The sequence below is a fragment of the Pituophis catenifer genome, unplaced genomic scaffold (assembly GCF_029215685.1).
Source record: "Pituophis catenifer annectens isolate HBS135680 unplaced genomic scaffold, rPitCat1.0.hap2 SCAF_3, whole genome shotgun sequence".
Classification (NCBI taxonomy): domain Eukaryota; kingdom Metazoa; phylum Chordata; class Lepidosauria; order Squamata; family Colubridae; genus Pituophis; species Pituophis catenifer.
In genome coordinates, this window is record NW_027256883.1 from 146,272,444 (window position 1) to 146,296,599 (window position 24,156).

Sequence of the window (24,156 nt, forward strand, 5' to 3'; positions counted from 1 at the left end):
AAAATGCTTTAAAAAAGTTTTTTTAAAAAGGCTCCGACAATCACAGCTCTGCCAGGCGATCGTCGGAACCTTTTTTTTTTTTTACTTTTTAAAGCATTTTTTAACTACCTATTTGCCTGAGCTGGTAGTAAAAAATGCTTTTTAAAAGTTTTTAAAAAGGTTCCCATGCGTACCACAGCTGATCACACACACCCTCCCCGCGCTGTTCTACTTACCTTCCCAAGCCTCCTTTTGGTGCACACTGCGTGTGCATGCATGCAGCTCATGTTTGGTGTGAACTGCGCTTGCGCATGTGCAGCACGCATTTGATGCATGCGCGGCCAGCGAACCGGTAGTAAACCAGTTCAGATTTCACCACTGAATCAAAGCCAATTTTTAAAAAGCTCTCCTTTTTTCCTAATATCTGTTTAAGGCTGGTGATTTCTTAAAAATCAGAAAAAAGAAATTTTATGTTCATCCGTAATAAAGTGATCCTGTGAAAAAAATGTTATAATTTGAAATCTGGAAGCATGTGCTATTACAATCAATATGTGCCTCGTTTTCCTTTCTTCTAAATTTATGCATAAAATATCAGCTCAAAGCTGCAGTCTTAAAGTAAGCCATATCATATTAACTTCTTAGTGGCAACAACTGCAAGTCTATTGGTTTCTAGACTGGGACTGAGGGAAGAATAGAGCTCTTTTACTGTACTTTTGTTATTTATTACATCTACAGGTTTTTGATGATCAGGGAAAAGATGTGACACCTCGTCCACTTTATCGTCCAGAATTGAATGTCGCACACAGACAAAGCAAAATTTTATCAGTACATGATTTTGCTGGGGTGACTCAACCTGATTTCTTATCTTCTTTATCAATGCAACAAACTTCTGTAGCTAGTATTAGTTTAGCCGGTCCATTTTCCAGGTATGATATGACAACACATAAAATCACTTTGTCAAAACCCATACTGATTTCCTCTAATGCAGGGGTGTTAAACTCGCATTGTCATGGCAGCATCACTTGACATATTATGACTTCCCCCCCCTTCGCTAAACCAGGTGTGGGCGTGGCCAGCGCATGACACATCTGGCCCGCAGGCCGCGGGTTTGCCAGCCCTGTTCTAATGTAACATCTACATAAAGGTCTTAAATACTGTTGTTTATCACATGATTTATCCCAATTGATCTTATAACAGAATACTTTCCAATATACTGTATTATCTGTATAAAATTAGTCAGAGAACTAAAATATCAAATTTACAATTTAAATGTTCATAATGTGCCAAAGAAACAACAATAATATCTGAAGATTGCCTAACAATAGTAGCTAAACGTTCAAGAATTAAGTCAAAAAGCAAGGGTAAAGGTGGGCAGCTTTGCTGAATACTGTACTGTAACAAAGGATTTGCTATTTGTTGTAAGTTTCACAAATAACAAATGTTAATTGAATCAACAACAACAAAACAGAAAAATATAATTTTATTAAAATATTGGAAAGCTTGGGCCTACCAGTAAAGATGATGAGAAGCAGATGCAGAAAACTAAAGGTTTCCTTCTTGACAAGATACTGAAAGTTTCTTCATCTGCTGTAGTTTAACTCCACAGCTAATAGCTCCTGAAGCTCAAACAGTGGCTAACACTTAAACTACATTTCTTAAAGTAAGCCAGCTTTCCCCACTATAATTAAAGTAATTGAAGCATTCTTTAAAAAAAAAATACAATTATTAAAATGAGGAATAGTTTATAAGATCTGTTTTGTAACTGTTAAGGCATGGTTGATTGAAAACATAAACTGGTGGAATTTCTCTTATGTATATTGTGGTGGGAAGAAGCCATATGAATTGGACTTTACCTAAGTTCATTCTTATTGAACTCTAGCCCATAGACTTCATCAAGTGAAGAATTAATTACTGCGTCCTACAAAAATACACAGAGAGAAATGAACTGCATTCTATTATAAGGCAGTTTAATTTATTGATTAATTCTTTTTTCATGTATCATTCTTCTTGTCCTTGTGGCAGGCATTTAGCTAATTTGGAAACATAACTTAATCAGAAATCATATTATGTGAATTAGACTAGAAATATTTCGTGAACTAATTCATGAAGAATGGAGCATGCTAATTTCAAATCAATGTCTCCTCAGTTCTTATGTATTTGCCTTTTCTATTACAAAGTCAGTGTAAATATGTTACATGTAAATGTTTGTCCTCTAATAGATAATATTATAAACAACTGAAAACTACTAAGCTATCAGTAGTTCTGTGAATATTTTTTTTGTTGATATGTAATATTCCTTCTTTGTCATTTGCTATTTCATTTCCATTACTTATAAAATGTTCTATTGAAACTACAGAACGTATGGGAGTGGCAGTGTTACAAAATCAAGTGCTTCTACTGAGTCAATGGCAGAAGAGATTGTAGAGCCTGGATTTAGACGAGACACAATTTCTAGTTTTACAGGTAAAAATCTACATAAAAACAAATATTTTAATAATCATTTTCCTTCTCTTTCTACATCATTAATATACATTGCTGGCCTGTACTAGACTCATGGCAGTTTGTACTACAACCTGAGTTATATAAGATATAAAAAAAGAGGGAGAAATATCTGATGATGATGATGATGATGATGATGATGATGATGATGATGATAATAATGTACAGTATAATAAAATAACTATACCGTGTTTCCCCAAAAATAAAACGTCCCCAGATAATAAACCCTCCCTGAAAATAAGCCCTCCCCGAAAATATTTAAACGCACAGCCAGTGCCCACCATTTCCTCTGGTTAGGGTTAGGGAGACAGCTTGAAATCAGGTAAGAAGGCAAGAGGATTCGCGTCTTGCTCCACGCGCCCCAAAATAATAAGTCCTCCCTGAAAATAAGGCCAAGCACTTATTTCGGGGTTAAAAAAATATATAAGATAGGGTCTTATTTTCAGGGAAACATGGTAGTACAAAAATGTTTTGATGTTCAATAAAATCAAAGGCATCAATATCAGTAAATAACAAGTCCAGTTACTGTCTTGGTGATTAGCCTAAAATGGTCAATACTGCACACTCTCTGTTTCTAGCTCTATGCTATGGGTGCTCCTCTGTATCTCCCACGTAACATGTTCTTTAAAAAGTGGTTGATATTATGTCTTGGCTAGTTTTAAGTATTACTTGCCCTTACCCCAGTTTATTGAACAGAATTATACTTACTACATCAAAGTCTTCTTTTACCAAATGTTCCTAAAGCAACATCATGAGCAGAGGAGCACACTGTATGTTGCTTTTAGGTATTCACTCTCTCTAGCATGTCTATATGCCAATGAAGTCACTACACCAGAGCTGTCAAACTCCCTGCCCACAGACTGGATGCATCACGCGCTGGCCAGGCCCATGCCCAGTTTAGCAAAGGGGAAAAAATTCCTAATACGTCACGTGGTGCCGCCGTGACAACATGAGTTTGACATCCCTGCTCTACACCTTAGAAGAAAAGCCTATTCATATAAAAGAAAAAATGTTTATGTTCATTATGTTCAGTAACCTGTATATGACCTATACATGCTGTTCTAAATGCAAAGTATGAATTCATTTTCTTTCATGGTAGATGTCCAGGTTAGAAGAGAGGAGATGTTAGAACAACTGACAAAGCAAGATTTAGAAAAGACTGTGGATATATTACTGACTGAGACAGAAACAATTTGGTTGTTTAACATGCCAACTGATATGATATCCTCAGAAGCTGAAGAAGCCGAAGATGTCAAGTAAGCACAGTGCAATGGCTATTATGTACATAACCTTGCCTCTCGTTAGCAACTTTGCAATGAAATGTAACTTATAAATTCAGAATTTGTTCCTATGATGGTTTGTATTACAAATATAACAAAATATATTTTGTTTCTGCGGTATCAAGAAAGAGCAATCTATGTTCATTCTAGGTTGAACTGTAATACCCAACAGCTCTAGACAGCACAACCAGTACTGAAGAATAGTGGGAATTGTGGAACAAGATTTGAGAGCCACATATTGCCTTCTACCTTGTTTCCTAGCAACAAAGTATTTTACTGTTACACTGAGTTATAGTTTAGCATTATCTAAAGCAGTTTTTGTCTTGTGCATTCCCTTTTTCCTCTTGTACAGGTACTTGGAAAAGATAATCTCCTGTTTAACGTTTAATTGGTTACACTTTAGCTTTATATCGGAACCTAGTGAAATATCAAATCAAATATCCCTTTGAGTTTAGCTCAACTCCTGCTGACTACATGGACATAGATTCATAAAACTAGATGGGTTCATGTAAAGTTCAAGTTTTGAAGAGTGTCTTATATGAAACTGGATTATTTTAATAAGCCACAGTTAATTTAAAAATCCAATCTAAGTACTTTAAACCATAAGTGAAAGTTTCCATCATGTCATGGTTGCACAGGAAGAAAAGTATGTGCATACTGTAGTTTACTATTATATCTATTCTAGATTAATTTACAAGTTATTTTGTATTATGTTTTAGGACAATATTTTCCAACTTTCCCTTCAGATGTTTTGAATTATGATTCTCAACTCCTTCCTACAATCTCAAAAAGCTAGTTTAAAAAGAAAAAAGTCATTAAATGTTAGGATATCCAATTATAAGTCCTTTATATGTTTTCATTAAATTAGCAATCACTGATAATGCATAAAGTATGTCTGAGATTTTAAAAAATGGTCATGTTGCACAGCAGAATGAAGGGTCACATTGTCAAGGAGGGCATGTATGATTAAAGAGGACTTGAAGTATTTCAATAGCCATCATCACTAAGTCTCTGGCCAGCTCCTACTGTAATTCTCAAAATCACATTTGTATTTCATCACAAGTGTCTCACTCCACAAGAGCCTCTCAATCACTGCTAGTCACTGTAAAAAATGGTAAACTAGCAGTCCAATCATCTGTTTCTTGCTTGATACATTCCCAAATAATTGGTTTCATACTATAAACTTGCCACCATTGAGCATATCTAATGTTTTACAGTCGAGTCAGCTATGGGAAAACAACACAAATATTATTTGCATCATTATATCTATCTGCAAGTGAGCTGTAACAGTTATTTCTTGTAGATCTAGGTGGGCAACTATGGCCCATTTATGACCTGTGGACTTCAACTCCCAAAATTCCTGAGCCAGCCATATGTTGAAATCCATTAGTCGTAAAGGGACCGTGGTTGCTCACCTCTTCTCTAGATCCTAAGAATCTAATGGGCAATTGCATAAAACAAAACTGTGCAGAAAGAAATACAAAAATGTGCAGTGTCAAAAATATTGTTTATCTACTGATTCCCAACTGTTAATCTGGTTAGAAAAATGCAAACTTCAGTACTCCCTCAAAAGAATTCCAAAACATTTTACAGTACAATTGTATCCATATCTGCTTAAAAGCAAATCCAACAGAGTACTTACTCCAAGCTGAAGTTTGCAACTTCAGAATTCCACATCTGTTGTAGTACCATTTAAGAATTAGTTTCCATGTACAATATCTATGGACATATTATTTCTAAGAAGATATCTGCAAAAGAAAAAGATATCTGGTTGAAGTTGAAATATTTGCATACAGCATTTTGAATGCATATCTTTTGTTTTCCAAAGGAAAAAGAATATTGCTTATATGGAACTCTGTAAAAACAGACTTGGCAATGATCAATATGCCAATAGAATGATGCAAACATTGAATGGAGCACCAAAGACAAAGGAAGTACAATGTGACAAAATTGTAATGGCTGACAAAGGTAAATTAGTGGGAATTTTTTAAAATAGATCATTGACACTCTATAGAAAGATATATAGTTTCAACTTTGGAAGCAACACCAGAATATTTTTTTTGAGTTTCCTATGTAAATACATAAACAAGAAAATTGTTTGGTCCTTATGCAACTTTTTCTTTTCTTTTGGCAGAAATAATGAATATTGCCTCTAAAGATTTCTTATGAAATTGTATCAACTAATATAAAATATTACGTCTACATCTGTACATTTTTTAAAGTTGTGTTTGTACAGTTCAGCATTCTACAGATGTATATGAGAAAATTGCCCTCTATATATTGATTTTTTAAAAAGATTATAATAAAGAGGATAGACTTGAATTATAGAACACTTGACTATGGAATTAAAAGTCGGTTGCTAAATAAGATTTAAGGATATGGAGGTAAAAGGAAAGAATAAATCAAATGTTTTCACAATGGTTTCACACTGAGCGGGGAGTAAGATTTGATGCCTGTTTAATTATTTAATGTATCTATCTATTAAAATCATATAGTGGCAGTAGACTTTAGGGGTGAAAATACAAGCAATTGGCACCAGAATTTCTGTTGTTAAGCAATGTGGCTCATAAAATACAACATCATTACATGACTGCATTACTTAGCAATAACAATCCCAGTAGTCCCAGTTGCTGTCATAATCCAAAACCTCATGGTTAAGAGAGACCCTCACATGACTGGAATCCTAAACAAGCAGGTCAATAAGTAAGAAGTAGGGGTGAATCAGGGGTGAAATGCTCCCGGTTCGGACCGGATTGATCCGGATTGATCCTGATCCGGTAGCGATGGTGGCGGGTGGTTCGGAGAACCGGTAGCAAAAATCCCTATGCCCCCCCCTCATACCCAGCTGAGCCACATTATCATCAGAGGGTGTTTTTTTTACTTTTAAAAGCATTTTTTCTACAACCTGCTCGGCCAAAGAGGTTGTAGGGGAAAAAAATGCCTTTAAAAGCTTCTGGCGATCCCAGCTGACTTGCCTGATCGTCAGAAGCTTCTAAAAAGCATTTTTTCTGCAACCTCTTAAGGTTGTAGCAAAAATGCTTTTAAAAGTTAAAAAAAAAAAAAAAGTTGGCCATGCCCACCCAGTCACATTACCCCCCCAAGCCACGCCCACAGAACCGGTAGTAACAAATTTTAGATTTCACCCCTGGGGTGAATAGATGAGTGCCATAGGCAGGCACTTATGACCCCAAGCAGACCAGCAGGGGCAATGGGTGAACTAATGGGGGCTGGGGGCAGATGCTACAAAGTGCAGGTGGGGGTTTATGGGGTAACAGATCCAGGGATCTCGTACTTCATGTGGGGATCTTTGGGAGAAAAAGTGATAGGAGTGACTTATGACCTCCTCTACCAACTTCCCTATTGACTAAGCTTGTGGGAAACTGGCAAGAAAGGTCACAAATGGTGATCACATGATTGTGGGGATATGTGGCAGCTGGAACTCTGAGGACAGGTCATAAGTTCCCCTCATTCAGTGCTATTGTAACTTTGAATGGTCACTGAACAACTAACCTGAGGACTACTTGTATGTGTATTTTTATATACATCCAACGCTATGTAGATGGCCAAGAATGATTTGAAGTGGATGTTAAATAAACTATAATAAATAAATAGTGTAGAAAAACAGTGAATATCGTAGGTGTAAAAATTTGGACACCCTTTATATCAAGACAAAAGAACCTTTCACTAAAATATACAACTTCCAAACATTTCCTGTAACCAACTAAGAATTGTTTTGAGATTTTTTTTTCTCCCAGAGCTTTCCTTGCTGTTGTCCTCTTTTTTTCTAGCCAGGAAATATTTTTCAATAATATTCAAGTCTAATTCATTCCCAATTTTTTATTGTTCTTTCCTGAAAGTACTTCATACTCGATTTGCAGTATGTTTCTAATTATTGTCCTGTTGAAATAATCCTTTTAGCTTCAGTTTCTGCTTAGTGTGGGACATTTATTGTTGATCTTGTTGTTTTTATTATATCCTTATATCCTATTTTTTATTTTGATTAACTCAAAATTGTCTTCTAAATTTCCCCACATAAACAATTCTGTGAGATGGATTGTGCTGAGAGAGAGAGTATCTGACCCAAAGACATACAGCGGGCTATCATGTCTATGGGCGGACTGGAGCTCACAATTTTCCAGTTTCTAAGCACCTTTGCTTTCTCCATAGCTCAATTTCAAATCCAAGTGAGCCTAATTTCTAGTCAGTACAACTAAGGAGATAAGTGACTTCCTCTTTTTTGTATAGGTGTATGTATTTTAAAACCTCAGTAGATGGCAGCAGAACCAAATTGACCTTGGCTCAGAAGTAAGCAGAGTCAGCACTAGTTAGTGTCTGGGTAAAGGAACGGCCAAGTTGTTGGATAGCCATGGAAATTAGGGGGTGGGGGAATACCAGTAGAAGGCAATAGCAAACCAGTTTTTTAATATTGCCAGTAAAATTTCATGGCCCAAACCACCAGTACTCAAGGATGCTTTTACTTTTTTAAAAAAATACTTTAAAAGTATAGGGTAGATTTGTGCAAGAATGCTGCCCCTGTGAGGTGAGTGGAAGCAATTATACACCTCCCTAAAAAATAATTTAAAAAATTAAAATGGAGAAGTCTGTTTAGAAAATTGACATGACATACTTTATGCCAGAGGTCTGGAAAAGAGCTGATGTAGTTCCCATCTTCAAAAAAAAAACAAAAAACCAGATCCAGGAAACTACAGACCTATCAGCCTGATCTCAATACCAGAGAAGATTCTGGAAAAGATAATCAAACAACGAATCACCAAACACCTAGGAACAAACAAAGGAATAACCAAAAGCCAACATCTGTTTGTCAAAAACAGATCATGCCAGACTAATCTTATTGCATTCTTTGACAAAGGGACAAAATTAGTGGACGAGAGGAATGCTGTCGATATAATTTACTTGGACTTCAGTAAAGCATTTGATAAAGTAGACCATAACCTACTACTAGATAAAAATGTGAGTTAGACAGCATCACCACCAGATGGATTCATAACTGGCTGACCAATCACACTCAACGTGTAGTCCTCAATGGAACTGCATCTACGTGGAGGGAAGTATGCAGTGGAGTACCCCAGGGCTCTGTTTTAGGCCCAGTACTCTTCAACATCTTCATCAATGACTTGGACGAGGGGATAGATGGGGAACTCATCAAATTTGCAGATGACACCAAGCTGGCAGGAATAGCCAACACTCCAGAAGATAGGCTCAAGATACAGAAGGATCTTGACAGACTTGAACAACACGCTATCTAACAAAATGAAATTCAACAGTGAAAAAAGCAAGGTTCTACAATTAGGGAAGAAAAACAAAATGCACAGGACCGTATATGTGGTACCTTGCTTAATAGTAGTAACTGTGAGGGATCTTGGAGTCCTAGTGAACAGCCATTTAGATATGAGCCAGCAGTGTGCAGCAGCTGCCAAAAAAGCCACACAGTTCTGGGCTGCATAAACAGAGGGATAGAATCAAGATCACGTGAAGTGTTAATACCACTTTATAATGCCTTGGTAAGGCCACATTTGGAATATTGCATTCAGTTTTGGTCGCCACGATGTAAAAAAGATGTTGAGGCTCTAGAAAGAGTGCAGAGAAGAGCAACAAAGATGATTAGGGGACTGGAGGCTAAAACATGAAGAATGGTTGCAGGAACTGGGTATGTCTAATTTAATGAAGAGAAGGACTAGGGGAGACATGAAAGCAGTGTTCCAATATCTCAGAGGTTGCCACAAAGAAGAGGGAGTCAAACTATTCTTCAAAGCACCTGAGGGTAGAACAAGAAGCAATGGGTGGAAACTAATCAAGGAGAGAAGCAACTTAGAACTAAGGAGAAATTTCCTGACAGTTAGAACAATTAATAAGTGGAACAACTTGCCTGCAGAAGTTGTGAATGCTCCAACACTGGAAATTTTTAAGAAGATGTTGAATAACCATTTGTCTGAAGTGGTGTAGGGTTTCCTGCCTGACCAGGAGATTGGACTAGAAGACCTCCAAGGTCCCTTCCAACTCTGTTATTCTATTCTATTCTAGTCTATTCTAGTCTAGTCTAGTCTAGTCTAGTCTAGTCTAGTCTAGTCTAGTCTAGTCTAGTCTAGTCTAGTCTAGTCTAGTCTAACAATACAAACACATCCTTTATGATCCTCTGGAAGAATGTGCAGTTATACAAAGAAAACATGAGAATTCCGTGATATCTAGTTATAGTTATCTTAGCTTCTTAAACTAGTTAAAGAAATTCAACCAGTTTGCTTTTCTGAAATATATCAGCAGTATTTCCTTGTAACACAAATATGTGGTATTTACATATAGAACAAAAACAGAACTAATCATGTCTTCTTTTTTTCCATAGAGATAATGGCCACTACCTGGGATTTATTTGATTCTTTTAATGCTTTGGAAGAAGCAACAGCAGAAACAATTAGTGGAGCGCTAACTACAGTGGCTGGTAAACCAGCTGCAGCCAAAGAGCGTGACAAAGCTATGTCCCTTGGTTCTATGGAAGGTACTTTTACATACTATATTTAAATTTCCATATCTTCTCCCAGCCATACCAAGATTTACATATTACCTGTATATCAAGATTATTATATGTAAAAAAGTATATCGGGGTGGTTTTACCCTTTTAACTAGATTATATCATTAAAAATGATGAGGTATTATTGCTATTGACTTGGGTTATCACAATGAAATGAATTCTCTTTTTATTTTTCTTGCAATTTTCTGATATGGGATCAAATAAATCCTAATGAGTAATTCTATAAATGTTAATCTAGACAAAAATCCATTTTTTAAAATGGAGTTTACTCTTCAGTGCGTAACATTTCAGCATTTATGAAAAAAATGCACTAATACTGATTTTTACATTAACAATATATAAATACTGAAGGAATAGTTTACAGCCTAGAATTCCATCTCTATTGAAATGGTTTCAAGGTGTGCATGCAAAACACTCATAGGCACACAGAAACACACACATATACATGTATCCAAATTGTAGATTGAATTGGAGACTGAAATGTCAAAGTAATCTCCTCTGGAAAAATAGAAGAATATAAAACAAAACACCGTATTGTAACATTTAATACATTATTTATTAATAGATGTTTATTCTGCCCTTAAAATTCCAAGATAGTTCAGAAAATGAAAAACTGAACATTATTTTCTCTTTCTTCTAATACTTCAGATCTTCTCTTTGTAACATTTGCTGGGTTTTTTTTTCTCCTTTCAGAAAGCTTTACTTCAAGTTCCATTATTGATCTTGAAAGTGTAATTCTCTCCCGAATTCAGGAAGAAACAGAAGACCACTCAGAAGTTATATTTAAATCTGACAAATTTAATCAGGATCTATTTTATATGGAAAGAGTCCTAATGGAGAATATTTTCCAGTCTAAACTTGCAGCTTATCGGCAACTTCCTATCCTCATAGGTACATAAGTGATCAGGTATTTACTCATCAGCCTGAGTTCAGGAACAATTTCTCTTATTGTAAAAAAAAATTTACGTAAATATACAATACAGTAATGTTATTCTTAGAAGAAAGAATAGGGAAGGAGTTCTCAAACCCACTGCTAATGAATCAACTTTATTTATACAAGTCCTAATTTGCTTCCTGAAAAGAAAATGTTAACCTGGTTTACAAATGAGGTGTTAGAATGTTTTGATACCTACAATTTAGAACAAAGGTCTTCAGTTAGTGGGTTACACCTTTTTTTTTTGTTTTTAATTTGATTTATATGCCGCCCTTCTCCGGAGACTCAGGGCGGCTTACAATGTTAAGCAATAGCCTTCATACTTTTGTATATTTATACAAAGTCAGCTTATTGCCCCCACAAACTGGGTCCTCATTTTACCTACCTTAGAAAGGATGGAAGGCTGAGTCAACCTTGAGCCTGGTGAGATTCAAACTTATAGTAATTGCAGACAGCTGGTGTTAATCACAATGCTTTTAGTCTGCTGAGCCACCAGGCCCCTCAAAAAGACATCAGTGTCACCCTCATTATTTTGTTGTTGTTGAAGAATTAAATCAGAGCTCCTCAAGGCTTGACTTTTCTCCAAATGTCAAGATAAATGTGGCCAGTTACAAAAAACATTTTCCTACAAGGCAAACTCAAGAGACTTAAAGAATTTTTTTTTTAGAAATGTAAGTAAAAGGCAGAAGAAGGGTCTGAGCCCCTAGGCAGTGCACATAGGTTTTATGAACTTTCATATTTTGGGACCAAATCCATTTCACAAAACAGGAACTAAAGTAACTTCCACCATAGAACTGTAAGTACAAACGAAGAGGGTAGGATGATCCCTGATGCCAGAAAAACATTTTACAGAAGGAAAGCTGGTAGTCCTCCCAGAAGCATACAGAGGCAACATTTTCTAAAACGTGTCTTAATGAATATAGTACTATACTGATAGCTTAAAAAAAAGAAGAACAACTAAAATCCAGACAAAATTGCCTACACGAATCCAAAGAAACATATCTTCCCATGGACATGTAAAAAAAGAATTCTTTCTTCCTCCTCCCAACCTTATAATTCTGTTCCTTTTATTAAAATTGTTTGGTTGCTAATTGTAAACTGCCCTGAGGTTTAGTAGATTCAGAGAGAAAAAGGAAAATATGAATGAATGAATGAATGAATGAATGAATGAATGAATGAATGAATGAATGAATAAATGAATGAATTTCTACCATTCCATTTATTTATTCTATTCCATGTATTTTTTTCTCCCTTTTGGACATTCTTTATAACAAATTAGTCCTGTTTTTTTGGAGGCAATGCTAGAAATAAACAAATCATTAAAAGCTTTTCTTAACACTAGGTCCTTGTTTTTCAAAACATGAAAATGTTTATCTTGTTAATTCAGAAGAGATATGAAGATGGTAGATACCATGACAAGTAATCTGTGGATATTGGGAAACTTTTTTTTTTTTTAAGGAGAAAATGAGAACATTTCAGACATTGCATAGAAGAGTAGGATCTTGGCAGCAAGACTAGTCCTTTAAGTGTCTGTGGCACGCTTTATTGCATTTATATCATGCCTTTGCTCTTGGAGCTTATACTCAAAAAAGTTGAGAAAACACTGTATATAAATGAATAAGACCTAATAATTTCTCTTTAGATTTGTGGGTCTATAGTTCCCACAAATATATTCACCAGCCAATATATTTTGGCTTGTGAATGTTGGGAATAAGGCATCTGAAAAAGCAGGCAGGTGGCTGTTTAGCCAACATATGGAAAGTTTAATGTCATTTTGAAGGAGAAAAGGGAGGGAGGAGGAGGAGGAATGATGAATTGTAAAGGAGAAAATATTCTTTTTCTTCATTGATGTAGAATTCTAATTTTTACCAGGAGCTGTTTTCATTTTAGATTTATAATTAGCTACAAATGCCAGTGTTCCTTTGATTTTTGAAACTGGAGCCTTAGAAACTACGAAAAGGCAATAATATAGTGCAGCATTAAAAATAAGATTCCAGTGATAGATTGAAGGAAGGAGTTCCCAGGTCCAAAAAAAGCTGCAGACTCTTTGGATCCAGCTGGCTTTGCTGTTGAAGCTTTTCCCACACTGGGAACATTAAGCAGGGCTGAACTTTTTCAAGTATTGGTGATACATACTGTATCTTCCTTAATAGAACATGATATGTGAGAATGTTTCTACATTTTAATTTGTAATTTCAATGGAGATAGCTTCAGATCTCATTGCCATTTGGATAGAAAATAATCCTGTCTAAAACTAGGTTCAATTATGTTGTGTTTATCAAACAAGAACACCTCCTATAGAGCTAATCTCCACAGTAGATGACTTCTCTGTTTATATTTCAAAGGGAGAGTGAAAAGTAGTTTTCTTGTTCTTCTGCTTATATTCTTAGAGCCAGAAAAATCTGAATATAGTGAATCAGAATTTGATAATATATCAGTAAAGGAGGAGGAAAAGGAGGAGGAAGAAGCGGCTGAAGAAGAACAGACATCAATGAAATCATCCTTGCTGTTAGAGTTTGGTGAACGACAAGAAGAACTACCACCACCATTTATGGAAGCCTTGTGGTCCTATGGATGCAGTTTGACGAAAGGCAACAATGTGAGCTGTATGGCTTGGAACAAGTTCAACCCTGTAAGAGACCACTAAATTTCTGATGATGTATATATTATGTTTGCAACTGGGCTTCTTTCCACCTTTAAATCCTCAGTAAATGGTACAGAGGATCAGGGCAAAGGAGCTCCATTTGTGTACGATTTCTACACAGTTTTCAGGAATCTCCTTTCCTCTTATACCTACCTCAGCAGACATTCTTGACATTCTATGACATTTTCAAGAACATGAAAAGTCTGTGGTGAGAAGAATACAGCACAGAGAAATTTTCTACTTATTCTCATTCGCCTAAATATGGCACCTAATTTTATTTTTCTAGTTGCATATATCTAAATCTGGAACATTAAGTATATTAGAATAAGAGGCTTAGGAACCTTGATTTCCATGCCGGACAATGTTTGTTTATCCATTTTTTTTTTTAATGTAAGGGAAACAATTTACCATAGAGAGGAAAGGATTCTGCACATTACCCATTCTACTAGTTCAGAACTGGAGAATTCCACGTGACGTTGTTTGAAAGTATTTTGATAATAGGTAGCAATTAATTGTTTCTCTAAACTAGTTTGGAACCAGCCTAGAAACCAGGGGTGAAATCCAGCAGCTTCTGACAGGTTCTGGAGAACCGGTAGCGGAAATTTTGAGTAGTTCAGAGAACCGGCAAATACCACCTCTGGCTGGCCCCAGAGTGGAGTGGGAATGGAGATTTTGCATCCTTCCCCTTCCACGCCCACCAAGTCACGCCCACCAAGCCACACCACACCCATCAAGCCATGCCCACAGAACCAGGAGTAAAAAAATTTGGATTTCACCACTGCTAGAAACTCTTGTGCCAAAGAAAGGGAGTGAGTAAATATTCACCAAGAATTTTTCTCAACCTCAAAAACTTTAAATTGTATAGACCTGAACTCCCAGAACTCCGTAGCCAGTTGATGTCCACATATCCCAAAGTTGTTGAAGTTGAAAAATTGACTTCATGGATTAACAAGGGCTTTGTAGTGTTTTGGGGAAAAAATGCTTCATGGCACACAAGTACACATAGACAGAATTTGTTTCCAACTCTTTAAATCAAAGACATCTTTTCCTGGAATTTTCTGGCCACAGCTAAAAAATCCCACAAAAAGAAAAAACTGCTTTAGTTGTTGTAGAGAACAACTAAAAGCACTGTTTGCCTTTGAATCTTGACTGCTTAAACCTATTTGACTCAGCTTATGAACAACTGGTATTCAGGCTGGATTTTTGGCTCTGAATGAGATTTAAAATATATTGCCTACTTTACATTGCTGTCTGACATCAACTGTCCAGATTCTTTATTTCTGTCTCTCTACCACCTTTCCATAAAGCTTTGCCTTGTTTGTCCCCTTGAATTGCAGAGTTTCTCCTTAGCCTTATTTATCAATATTTTTTCAACTATCTAATAACTAACATCCTTCTCTTCTTTTTTTCAGACTTTCATTTCTTCTATGGTCTTCCTAGCTATATGTTTCTCAGCCTTGCTGATTAGCCTACTTTCCCTTTTTTCCTTCATATTTCCTAAATTTAATCCCCCTCTGCATCATTTTTTACTTATCAAATTTCCCCTGGATTAAGGCTTTTCGGGGTGATGGCGGCGGCAATGAACCTTTTCTTGTTAAGAGTTGGCCGAATTACAAACCAGCTTTCTGCTTTCAGACCTTAATCATGACAGTAGTTAGAATACATCTACCATTCACTGGGAGAGGTTTCTCCACCATCATCACTAACTACAGCATATGTCACTAAAACAAAATACAGACTATAATAGCAATTTTCCACCCCAGCAATCAGTGTTGGTAAACATTATTTCTGTCCTGCCCTAGGCAGCAAAGTTGTTATTGAGTTGTTTGGGTGGCTTTACTCGTAAGGGCTGGTAAAACAGGAAGCAGGAGTTCTTACACTAGAGAAGGCCAGTATATAACCCTATCTCAACCAACTAGACTATCAGGTGACCCCCAAATGGAAAGGGCCAGGGAGAGATGCCTAAAGTTTAAACCTTGAACAATGACTTTTCCTGCAAAGAACTATTGTATTCATTCTTATCTGTAATAAAGATGCTAAGCCTGCAGAGTTGGGTCTGGAAATCTTCTGTTAAATCCAGACCACTTTTCAATAAGGAATGAAGGGTCTGAAGAATTATGATTGTATTAGTATTAATTTGACACTATCAAGGCTGTTTTGTGCCAATAAGACAACTTGTTCAACTTGATACCTTTTAGGTTGAGAATGCAATGCTCAATTTGGTGCTAAACTGACTGGAAATTTGGAAATAGTAGTCTCTATGGATGTGGAGGACATCTCATTGTGGAAAAGCTCTATTATTTATTGGCTTGCTTTACTGAAATGCTCAAAATGAAAGTCATGGCAATTTTAATGTTATGTTGGCTGGTAGTAATCCACATTCTTGGCTCTTAGGATCTTTTAGCTGTTGGTTATGGGCAGTTTCGTTTTCAAGAGCAGAAGAAAGGCTTGGCATGCTGCTGGTCACTGAAAAACCCTATGGTAATGCACACACTTAAAATATTAAACATAATTTTAATTGAATTGGTTGCATTTTTATTGCAATTGATAATGATGCAATATATTTTTCATGCTTGCTTAATATCAAATTTATTTACAATCTCAGACCAATGCATATCTGAAGCCATAACAAAACATTTGGTAAAATCCAGATGATTCATTGACAGCCTACCTTTCTTTTGAAAGATAGGCCATTTAATAAACTATCTAATTCAATTCATATTATCTCAGAAGTCCTACCTTACCTTTTAGCATTAGAAATCATTTTCTAATTTTATAAATTATTTAAAAGTATTGTGGTTTATTAACATTATTAAAATACATACTTTTTAGAACATAAACTTTTAAGGTGTAAAACAAATATTATTTAAATTAATTACTAGGGCTTATATTGTTTTTATTAACATGCGTACCATTGTGCATTGATGTTATGGCTTTGTAAATTGTATCTAATAGCTATATAATAATCAGCCTAAAAAATAAACAGTTGCCATTACAGCCTGCCTTAAAGGAATTCTTGGGTTCTGTGGCTATCAATAATTTCATACACACAAAGACACATACGCAAATTTCAAATAGGGATATACTTAATTAGAAATGTGAAAGTAACTTTAAAAAATTATGAATTTTGTGATGTTCTTTTACTTAACTTTTTATTTTTACAATCTGTTCAGTGGCCAGAACGTATCTACAACTGTGTTCATGGGGTAACTGCATTGGATTTCTCTACAGCGAATCCAAACCTCCTAGCAGTAGGACTGTTTAATGGGACAATAGAAGTTTACAATGTCCAGTCCCGAAATCAAACTTCAGTTCTAGATAACAGGTATGACATCATAAGTCTTCTAAGCTCTTCCTCAGACTTCTTATTGTTATAATGAATTGTTTTGGGAAAAAATACAGGTTTATAAGCAGTGCTAAGGCCTCATTTTGTAATATTTAATTTAATACTTAATTCCTTGTCTGTATGGTTGTGGCTCCTTTGAAAATTTGGAGGGATGACAGGTATTATTTTGTCCTTCCTGTTTCTGAATGGTAAGCAGTTTTAAGAATCCAGTGTTACTATGCCAGTTTTCTTTGAAAGAAACAACTTTCCAGAGAGATATCCCTGTTTCACCTGATGCTGTTCACTAACAGAGATATCTCCTTCCACTTCCAAACAAATAGAGTTAAAGTGTATCTCAAAAAAGCAGGAGTCTTATTTTCTTTCAAATTTATTTTATTTGATTAAAATGTGCTGCTGGTGGGTAGGAAACATGCTTCTCTTCAAGTGTTTTAAGGCTAAATCTTTAAGAACATTTCCAAACTGTTTAAGCCTTTCATCCTTCTATTTAAATAAGCGTTCTTCAATGTTAAGAATTTTTTGAAGTTACAGAAATCATTTGTTGGGATCTACTGTAAACCCCGAAAAATTTCACCATCAGAGGTGAAATTCTTTTAATTTATTTGTAGTAAGAGAGATAGTGCTGGTGTGTACAGAATTTCAACTTTATGCTTACGTGTCAGGTAACTGTCCCAAGTTGATAATGCATTTTCATAAGCTGCATGTATGCCTGCTTGTATAATATATAATATAAAAACAAGGGATATAATATACCCTGTTTTCCCCAAAATAAGACATCCCCTGATAATGAGCCCAATCGGGCTTTTGAGTGCATGGCAATAAGGCCAAGCACTTATTTCAGGGTTCAAAATAATATAAGAGAGGGTCTTATTTTAGGGGAAACACTGTAATTGTTCTCCTGCAGTTTTTTTTCTTCTGTACCATTTTGCTTTAGAGGCTGTATAAACTCAGGGGTTGTATTTTTATGAAAATATGTTTCAGCGAATCCCACGATAAACATTTAGGGCCTGTGTGGCAGCTGAGATGGGTGGAGCAAGACAGGGGAACAAGTGGAGAAGACAAAGGAGAGATCCTCGTTTCCATTTCAGCAGATGGCAGAATAACTAAATGGTTTGTTCGGAAAGGACTGAGCTGCACAGGTAAATATATTCACCTTATACAATTATCTGAAATAATTCAAGGTTTGCATTTCAAGACTTGTGTTGATTTTTATTTGTGATTTATCATCTTAATGTTAATGGATTTTATAAAAAATAGTTTTATAATGACAGATTTGTATGTCTATATGAACTTTTATGCAAAAATATCCTCAGGAATATCTACTATCATTAGCAAAAATGAAATAAAGTACTGCATTATTCTTTCATTTTCCTTCTTCAGCGTTTTGCTATAGGCAGGCTGGTGAAATAAAAACTGAAATTAAAAATAAATGTGTTTTTATTCACATAAAATATTTAATCAAGCTGAGCACACCTGCAGAATAGCTGACATTAATGTCAAGAATCTACATTATCACTTCTCTGCTTGATAACTGAGTGACAAGATCCGGTTTTCTAAAAAGAATTAATATGTTAATATTATTATTCTTGCTTCTTGCATGTTTTTTTTATTCACAAAACTGCTAAATGCATCTATTCAAAAATCTGCTTCCACCATATGTACTGATCAGTCTTCTCAACTTGTGCCTTCCAGAAATATTGGACTGAGACCATTCAGAAATTGGGAAGTCATAATCCAACCCACTCAAATGATATCAAGTTGGGGAAATTGTTGGATAATTTTGTTGGGTTGGGACAGGAGGGATGCAGTAATATTTTAGAACTGTATATAACCTAAAATACATAGAGAGCAGTTCCATTGCATGAGAGTTTTTCTCCCCCAATGATTGTATAAGCATGAGATTGTGTTCATGATTGAGATTTTGTAGTGGGGTGGCATCGTAGGTGGGGAGGTTAAACCCTCTTTCATGTTCATCTGATGCACAATCATTTTTTGCATCTGGTTTTAAAAAAAGATAAGGACATTTCCCTTTATTCCGGACAAATAATCCTGCATCTTTTGTATGTGAGAAAGAGTCCGAACAGCCCTCATAATCAGGGCTGATATTTGCAATTGTTTAAATTACAGACCTAATGAAGCTAAAGCGAACTACAGCTGAAAAGAAAAAAACAGGAACAGAAAGGAAAAGTGAAGCACTTATATCTCGACAGGCTCCAGGACTATGCTTTGATTTTCATCCAAAGGTATTTAATTGATTATAACGTCTTAATTCATACTCCCTGGCCTGAAATATTTCATCAGTATTCATGTAAGTTATAACAACAATACTTACAACATTCATGTAAGTCATAGCCCCAAATAGCGAAGCACCTGATAGGGGTGGTTTGTTCCTATCAACTGTTTGGAACAAGCTGCATGGCACAGCTTTTTAGATCTCCAAACTAAGCAGAGAAATGGGTATCTTTTCAAAGATGGCAGAGCTTTCATGCTCTATCCAATGTGGTAAAACACCTTGTGCTCTTTATTACCTGATATCAGGTGGAAAGACCAGAAATCTTGGGTAGTCATGCTTTTGGGGAAATTGAGAGCAGTATCTCCTTTAATCACCACCATATCCTGCTCAATGTATTCCAGGAGAAGAAGAAATAAAAGAAAGAAAACAGGAATTTAACTCATCCATATATCTAAACTAGATATATTTTCATGCAGGATTCCGCCCTCACCCCCCCCCCCCACCCCTCAATATGGTAACTTCCCAAGAAGTGAAAACTGGGAGACATACGAATCTCTTTATACATCTTGGAATATAACACATACAGTATGTGAAAAAATAGCATATCATGAAAGAAGAGGATCTCTTTCTGGGGAGAGAAATAAAGTATGGCATGACTGTAGTAAGTCTGAGGCTAAAATGGAATGTTTCATTAGTGTTTTTCAAATGTGGTTCCCAAAGCCAGAGGAGTTTAAGCTGATGGCATTCAAAGTGGAAAGCTGCTCATTGTCACTTGTGCAATTTTGCTATGCTGCCCTGATGTCCAGAAGAATGCTGGAAAATGATGGTAGGTCCCTTCCCATCCTCTCCTATCCTCTGACATCCACCCTTTTTGCCTTTATAAATGTGGTTGGTTATTCTATATTGTTTTAATAAAACATCTGATAATGCCGTTGGTCAAATTCAGTGGTTTAAACATTTGAAAATTCCCCTACATTAGAATTTAAGAATTTTAAATATTATCTGGAAAGGAGAAAAGCAACCTTCCTGGATTAAAGATTGTCATAAAGGCATCCAAGTTGAATAAAATAAAAGGGGCCACAGTAATTTGGTTTTGTTTCAGGACACTAATATCTACATGGCAGGAACTGAAGAAGGTTATATTCATAAATGTTCTTGTTCTTATAACGAGCAGTACCTGGAGACCTACAGAGGACACAAGGTAAGAAAAATTAAACAAACCTGATCAAATAAACCGCACTGTTGTTTTGTTTTGTTTTTACTCCCTCTCTTTCTCTGTTAAAATATCTCAATTTGAGGGCTTTCCAGCAGTTCACAAGCAGATCGAGATTTCCAGACTCATGCTGTGGGCTAGTTTGGGAAATGGCTCTACTTTTTTTCTGACTTTGCACCGCTTTTCCTGAAACCAGAGCAAAGCTGTTGTTTTCTCTTTGCAGTGCTCCAGTTCTGAAGAGTTTAGGGATTGCTGCCCTCCTCCACTGGTGGGAAGGAACTATTGCCTCCCCTGCTTTGTGACTCAAGATAATCTTTCTTGGTACCTGTCTATGGGCTTGTTTAGAATAGATACTCTCCCTCATTCTAACTACTTCAGAAATATGCAGTCCTGCTTTTGTCTATTTGAGAATATACTTAGATTTGAAAGGGGGGAAGAGAAATGTGCTTAGATTTGGAAATGCTGCTGCTATTTTCATAACCCACGAGAGGTTTTTAATAGCAATAGCACTTAGACTTATATACCACTTCATAGTGCTTTTACAGCCCTCTCTAAGCAGTTTACAGAGTCAGCATATTGCCCCCAACAATCTGGGTCCTCATTTTACCGACCTTGGAAAGATGGAAGGCTGAGTGAACCTTGAGCCACTGGGGATCGAACTGCCAAACTGCTGGCAGCTGTCAGTCAGCAGAATTAGCTTGCAATGATGTATTCTAATCACTGCGCTACTAAGGCTCTTTAAGGCAGGAGGAATGGTATCTTCGCAGTCAGCTTTGCATTCAAGAAAACTTCCCTCATTTTTTCTTTCCTTTTTCTTCGTAAATGACCAGACTTAACATATGCAACATATATTGCAAACATATAATGTGTTTTATTTCCCTTTTGTGTGAATTACACCTGTGATGGATTTTTTATATGCGGCAACCAGCAGGATCTTAAGAATGACATTCTTTGAATTCTGTTGCTAACCTAGGAGAAGGACTGATAGGCTCCTGGTGTCTCTTGCCTAGTTCCTATGGGCATTTCTATTCACCCTCTGCCCACCACTTATTTTCTTCAGTAACTTGGCATGGCCACACAGATCTTCACTGGGAGCGGGAAATAAGGAAGTAAAGAATAGAACAACCACCTGGCCAGCCAGTAGAGGAGCATACATCTAAAGTTTAAATCAATACCTTGCTCCTCATTGTTATAATTTCCTTATTGCATTTATGTTAGCAGTAAGGAACATTAAAGGTGACTCGGCCATATAGAATAGGGAGTGGCATAAGCAACTCTCATTGCTCCTAGAAAGTCAGGTGGATGATGATAAGGTACTGCTGCATTGGGTTCAAGGAAGATTATGTAAATCTTAGAACTACAAGGAGAGACAGAATGGATGTTCCCATTAAGGAAAAATTAGTCAGTCCACAACTTCTAAGGGAGCATACAAAACTCGCTCTTCAGGAACTGAACCAAAAGTTAATCTGCTTCCTTTGCCAATCCATCTGGAAGTTGCAGAGTATCATGAGGACTCAGAATGTAAAAGAATCCAATTATGTCTTTATTCAGCTTTTCCTTTGGATTGTAATCAATATAGTTAACCTGGTTAAAAGTGTGTCATTCAGCATATTAGTGTTCAGAATTCAATTATCTTCTAAAAGAAATTTGAGTTTATAGAGGAGCAGTATACTTTTGCATAAGTATTGCTGTATCATTGTTGATCTTTGTTGCCCTATTCATGACTATATCAAAATATGATTACTTCAAAAAATGTACTATCTTTGTATTTAAATCGCTACATTTCTCTTGCTTTTCCTTAAGGGCCCTGTGTATAAGATCACATGGAATCCTTTCAGCACGGAAGTGTTTCTAAGTTGTTCTGCAGACTGGACTATCATGCTGTGGCGCCAGGATTCAGTTCGCCCAGTTTTAATCTTTACTTCCACTACCAATGTTATTTATGATATCATGTGGTCTCCAAGTTCTGCCTATGTGTTTGCAGCAGTGAATGAAACCAGGGTAGAAATCTGGGATCTAAGTGTGAGCACGTAAGTAACAGCATTTCCTAAAAATGATTTTCGACCAACACTAAACAAAATAAAGATCATAGACTACATTTCTATTGTTCTGTGGCTACAACTGGACTATACCAACTGCGTTGCCAGCATATTAATAAATTTATCCACTACATTATTCATATTTCTGACCTTGAAGAACTTTTTCTACATCCCCCCCTTCCCTTGTATGTCTCTCTTAAGTAATAAGCTTAGTAGTAAACTGCTTTGCAAGACAATTGTCTGAAAAGTAGATAAAATGTAACATAATTAAAATAATACATAGAAAATATTTTAGGAAACAATAAATAAATAATATTAAACAATAATTGGGTAAATATGGATATCCATACAAAGTGGAACATGCCAAACAACTCTCCAGTTCCAACTGCACATTTTCTGTTATTTATAGGTTGGATCCCCTAATTGTGAATCCTGCTACTGGCAATTTGAAATTCACAACTGTACTTTTTGCTAAAAGTGCAGATTGCCTTCTGATTGGGGACAGTGATGGACTAGTCACTGTTTATGCACTGAAAAATATGACCGTCTCAGACAAAAAAAAGGTAAGTTTCACTGCATGAAAAGTCAGCATTGTTCTGTACCTGATGCAAGCAACTAAACCTCCTGTTCCTTGATAGTAATTTATTATTTTGAATCTGCTGAGTTTGTGGTTGTAATATTGGCCTATAACTGCATCATCGTTCAGATGATGGCTGGCTGAGGAATTCTGGGAGTTGAAGTCCACAAGTCTTAAATTGCCAATGTTGGAGAAGCCTGGTTCAGACAGTATTTAGTGTGGATGCTAAGGCAATGTAATGAAACTGCAGAACAGGTGTTTTCTTAAGGCATTGTTTCTGCCTATAAATTGAAGACAAGTTCAATTAGGATCACCTAATGCTGAGTGCTGTTAAAGCTTGAGCTCAGTAATATTGTCTCAGAAGAAAAACAATCAGTCAATCAATTACCAGAAAGTGACGTACAAGATAATTTCAGCTGTTTTAGTCTGGGATTGACAGTTGTGATACACTGTAAATAGAAGATCCAAGTTCATCATTTTCATCTTGTTTACAAAATGGGGAATATTGGGAAAAAAAGGTTTAAGAACTAGGTATAAAATTATAGGCTAAACATATTAGTGAATGTTGGTATAATTGGAATACCTGTATAACATTTGAAAGTACATGGTTTATGATGAATTTCAACTAAATTGTTTTGTGCTAAAACAGTAATGTTTAGGTTTAATTATACTATTACACACAAATTTTCTTTAAGATTTTTCAGAACAGAGCGCATAGTGCATAGACTTTTCTTAATGTATTCAAAAATGCCTTTTGTTTTATACCTATGTATATATTTATTTCTTTTTCAGATGGATATGTTGCATGATATGATCGGCTCTAATCTAGCCAGTCCAGAGTAGTTTTTTTTAACTAAAATATTTAATAAAA

At 36.0% G+C, this 24,156-nt stretch overlaps 1 protein-coding gene across 1 annotated transcript; it reads left to right on the top strand.

The window, feature by feature from the left end:
* Positions 1-786: 786 nt before the first annotated feature.
* On the top strand, positions 787-24,156 carry DNAI4 (dynein axonemal intermediate chain 4). Its single transcript, XM_070939477.1, has 15 exons — positions 787-905; positions 2,336-2,442; positions 3,578-3,734; positions 5,587-5,726; positions 10,117-10,269; positions 10,996-11,193; positions 13,627-13,868; positions 16,275-16,361; positions 17,054-17,205; positions 18,205-18,362; positions 19,351-19,466; positions 20,559-20,657; positions 22,473-22,699; positions 23,118-23,271; positions 24,078-24,156. Exons 1-15 carry the CDS (start codon positions 856-858, stop codon positions 24,126-24,128), a joined length of 2,091 nt encoding a protein of 696 aa, XP_070795578.1. The 5' UTR covers positions 787-855; the 3' UTR covers positions 24,129-24,156.

Coding starts and splice junctions, on each gene's coding strand:
- DNAI4 (XM_070939477.1), top strand. CDS start 856: ATGCAACAAACTTCTGTAGCTAGTATTAGTTTAGCCGGTCCATTTTCC. Junction 2,443..3,577: donor CACAATTTCTAGTTTTACAG/GTAAAAATCTAC, acceptor CTTTCATGGTAG/ATGTCCAGGTTAGAAGAGAG. Junction 11,194..13,626: donor GCAACTTCCTATCCTCATAG/GTACATAAGTGA, acceptor TTATATTCTTAG/AGCCAGAAAAATCTGAATAT.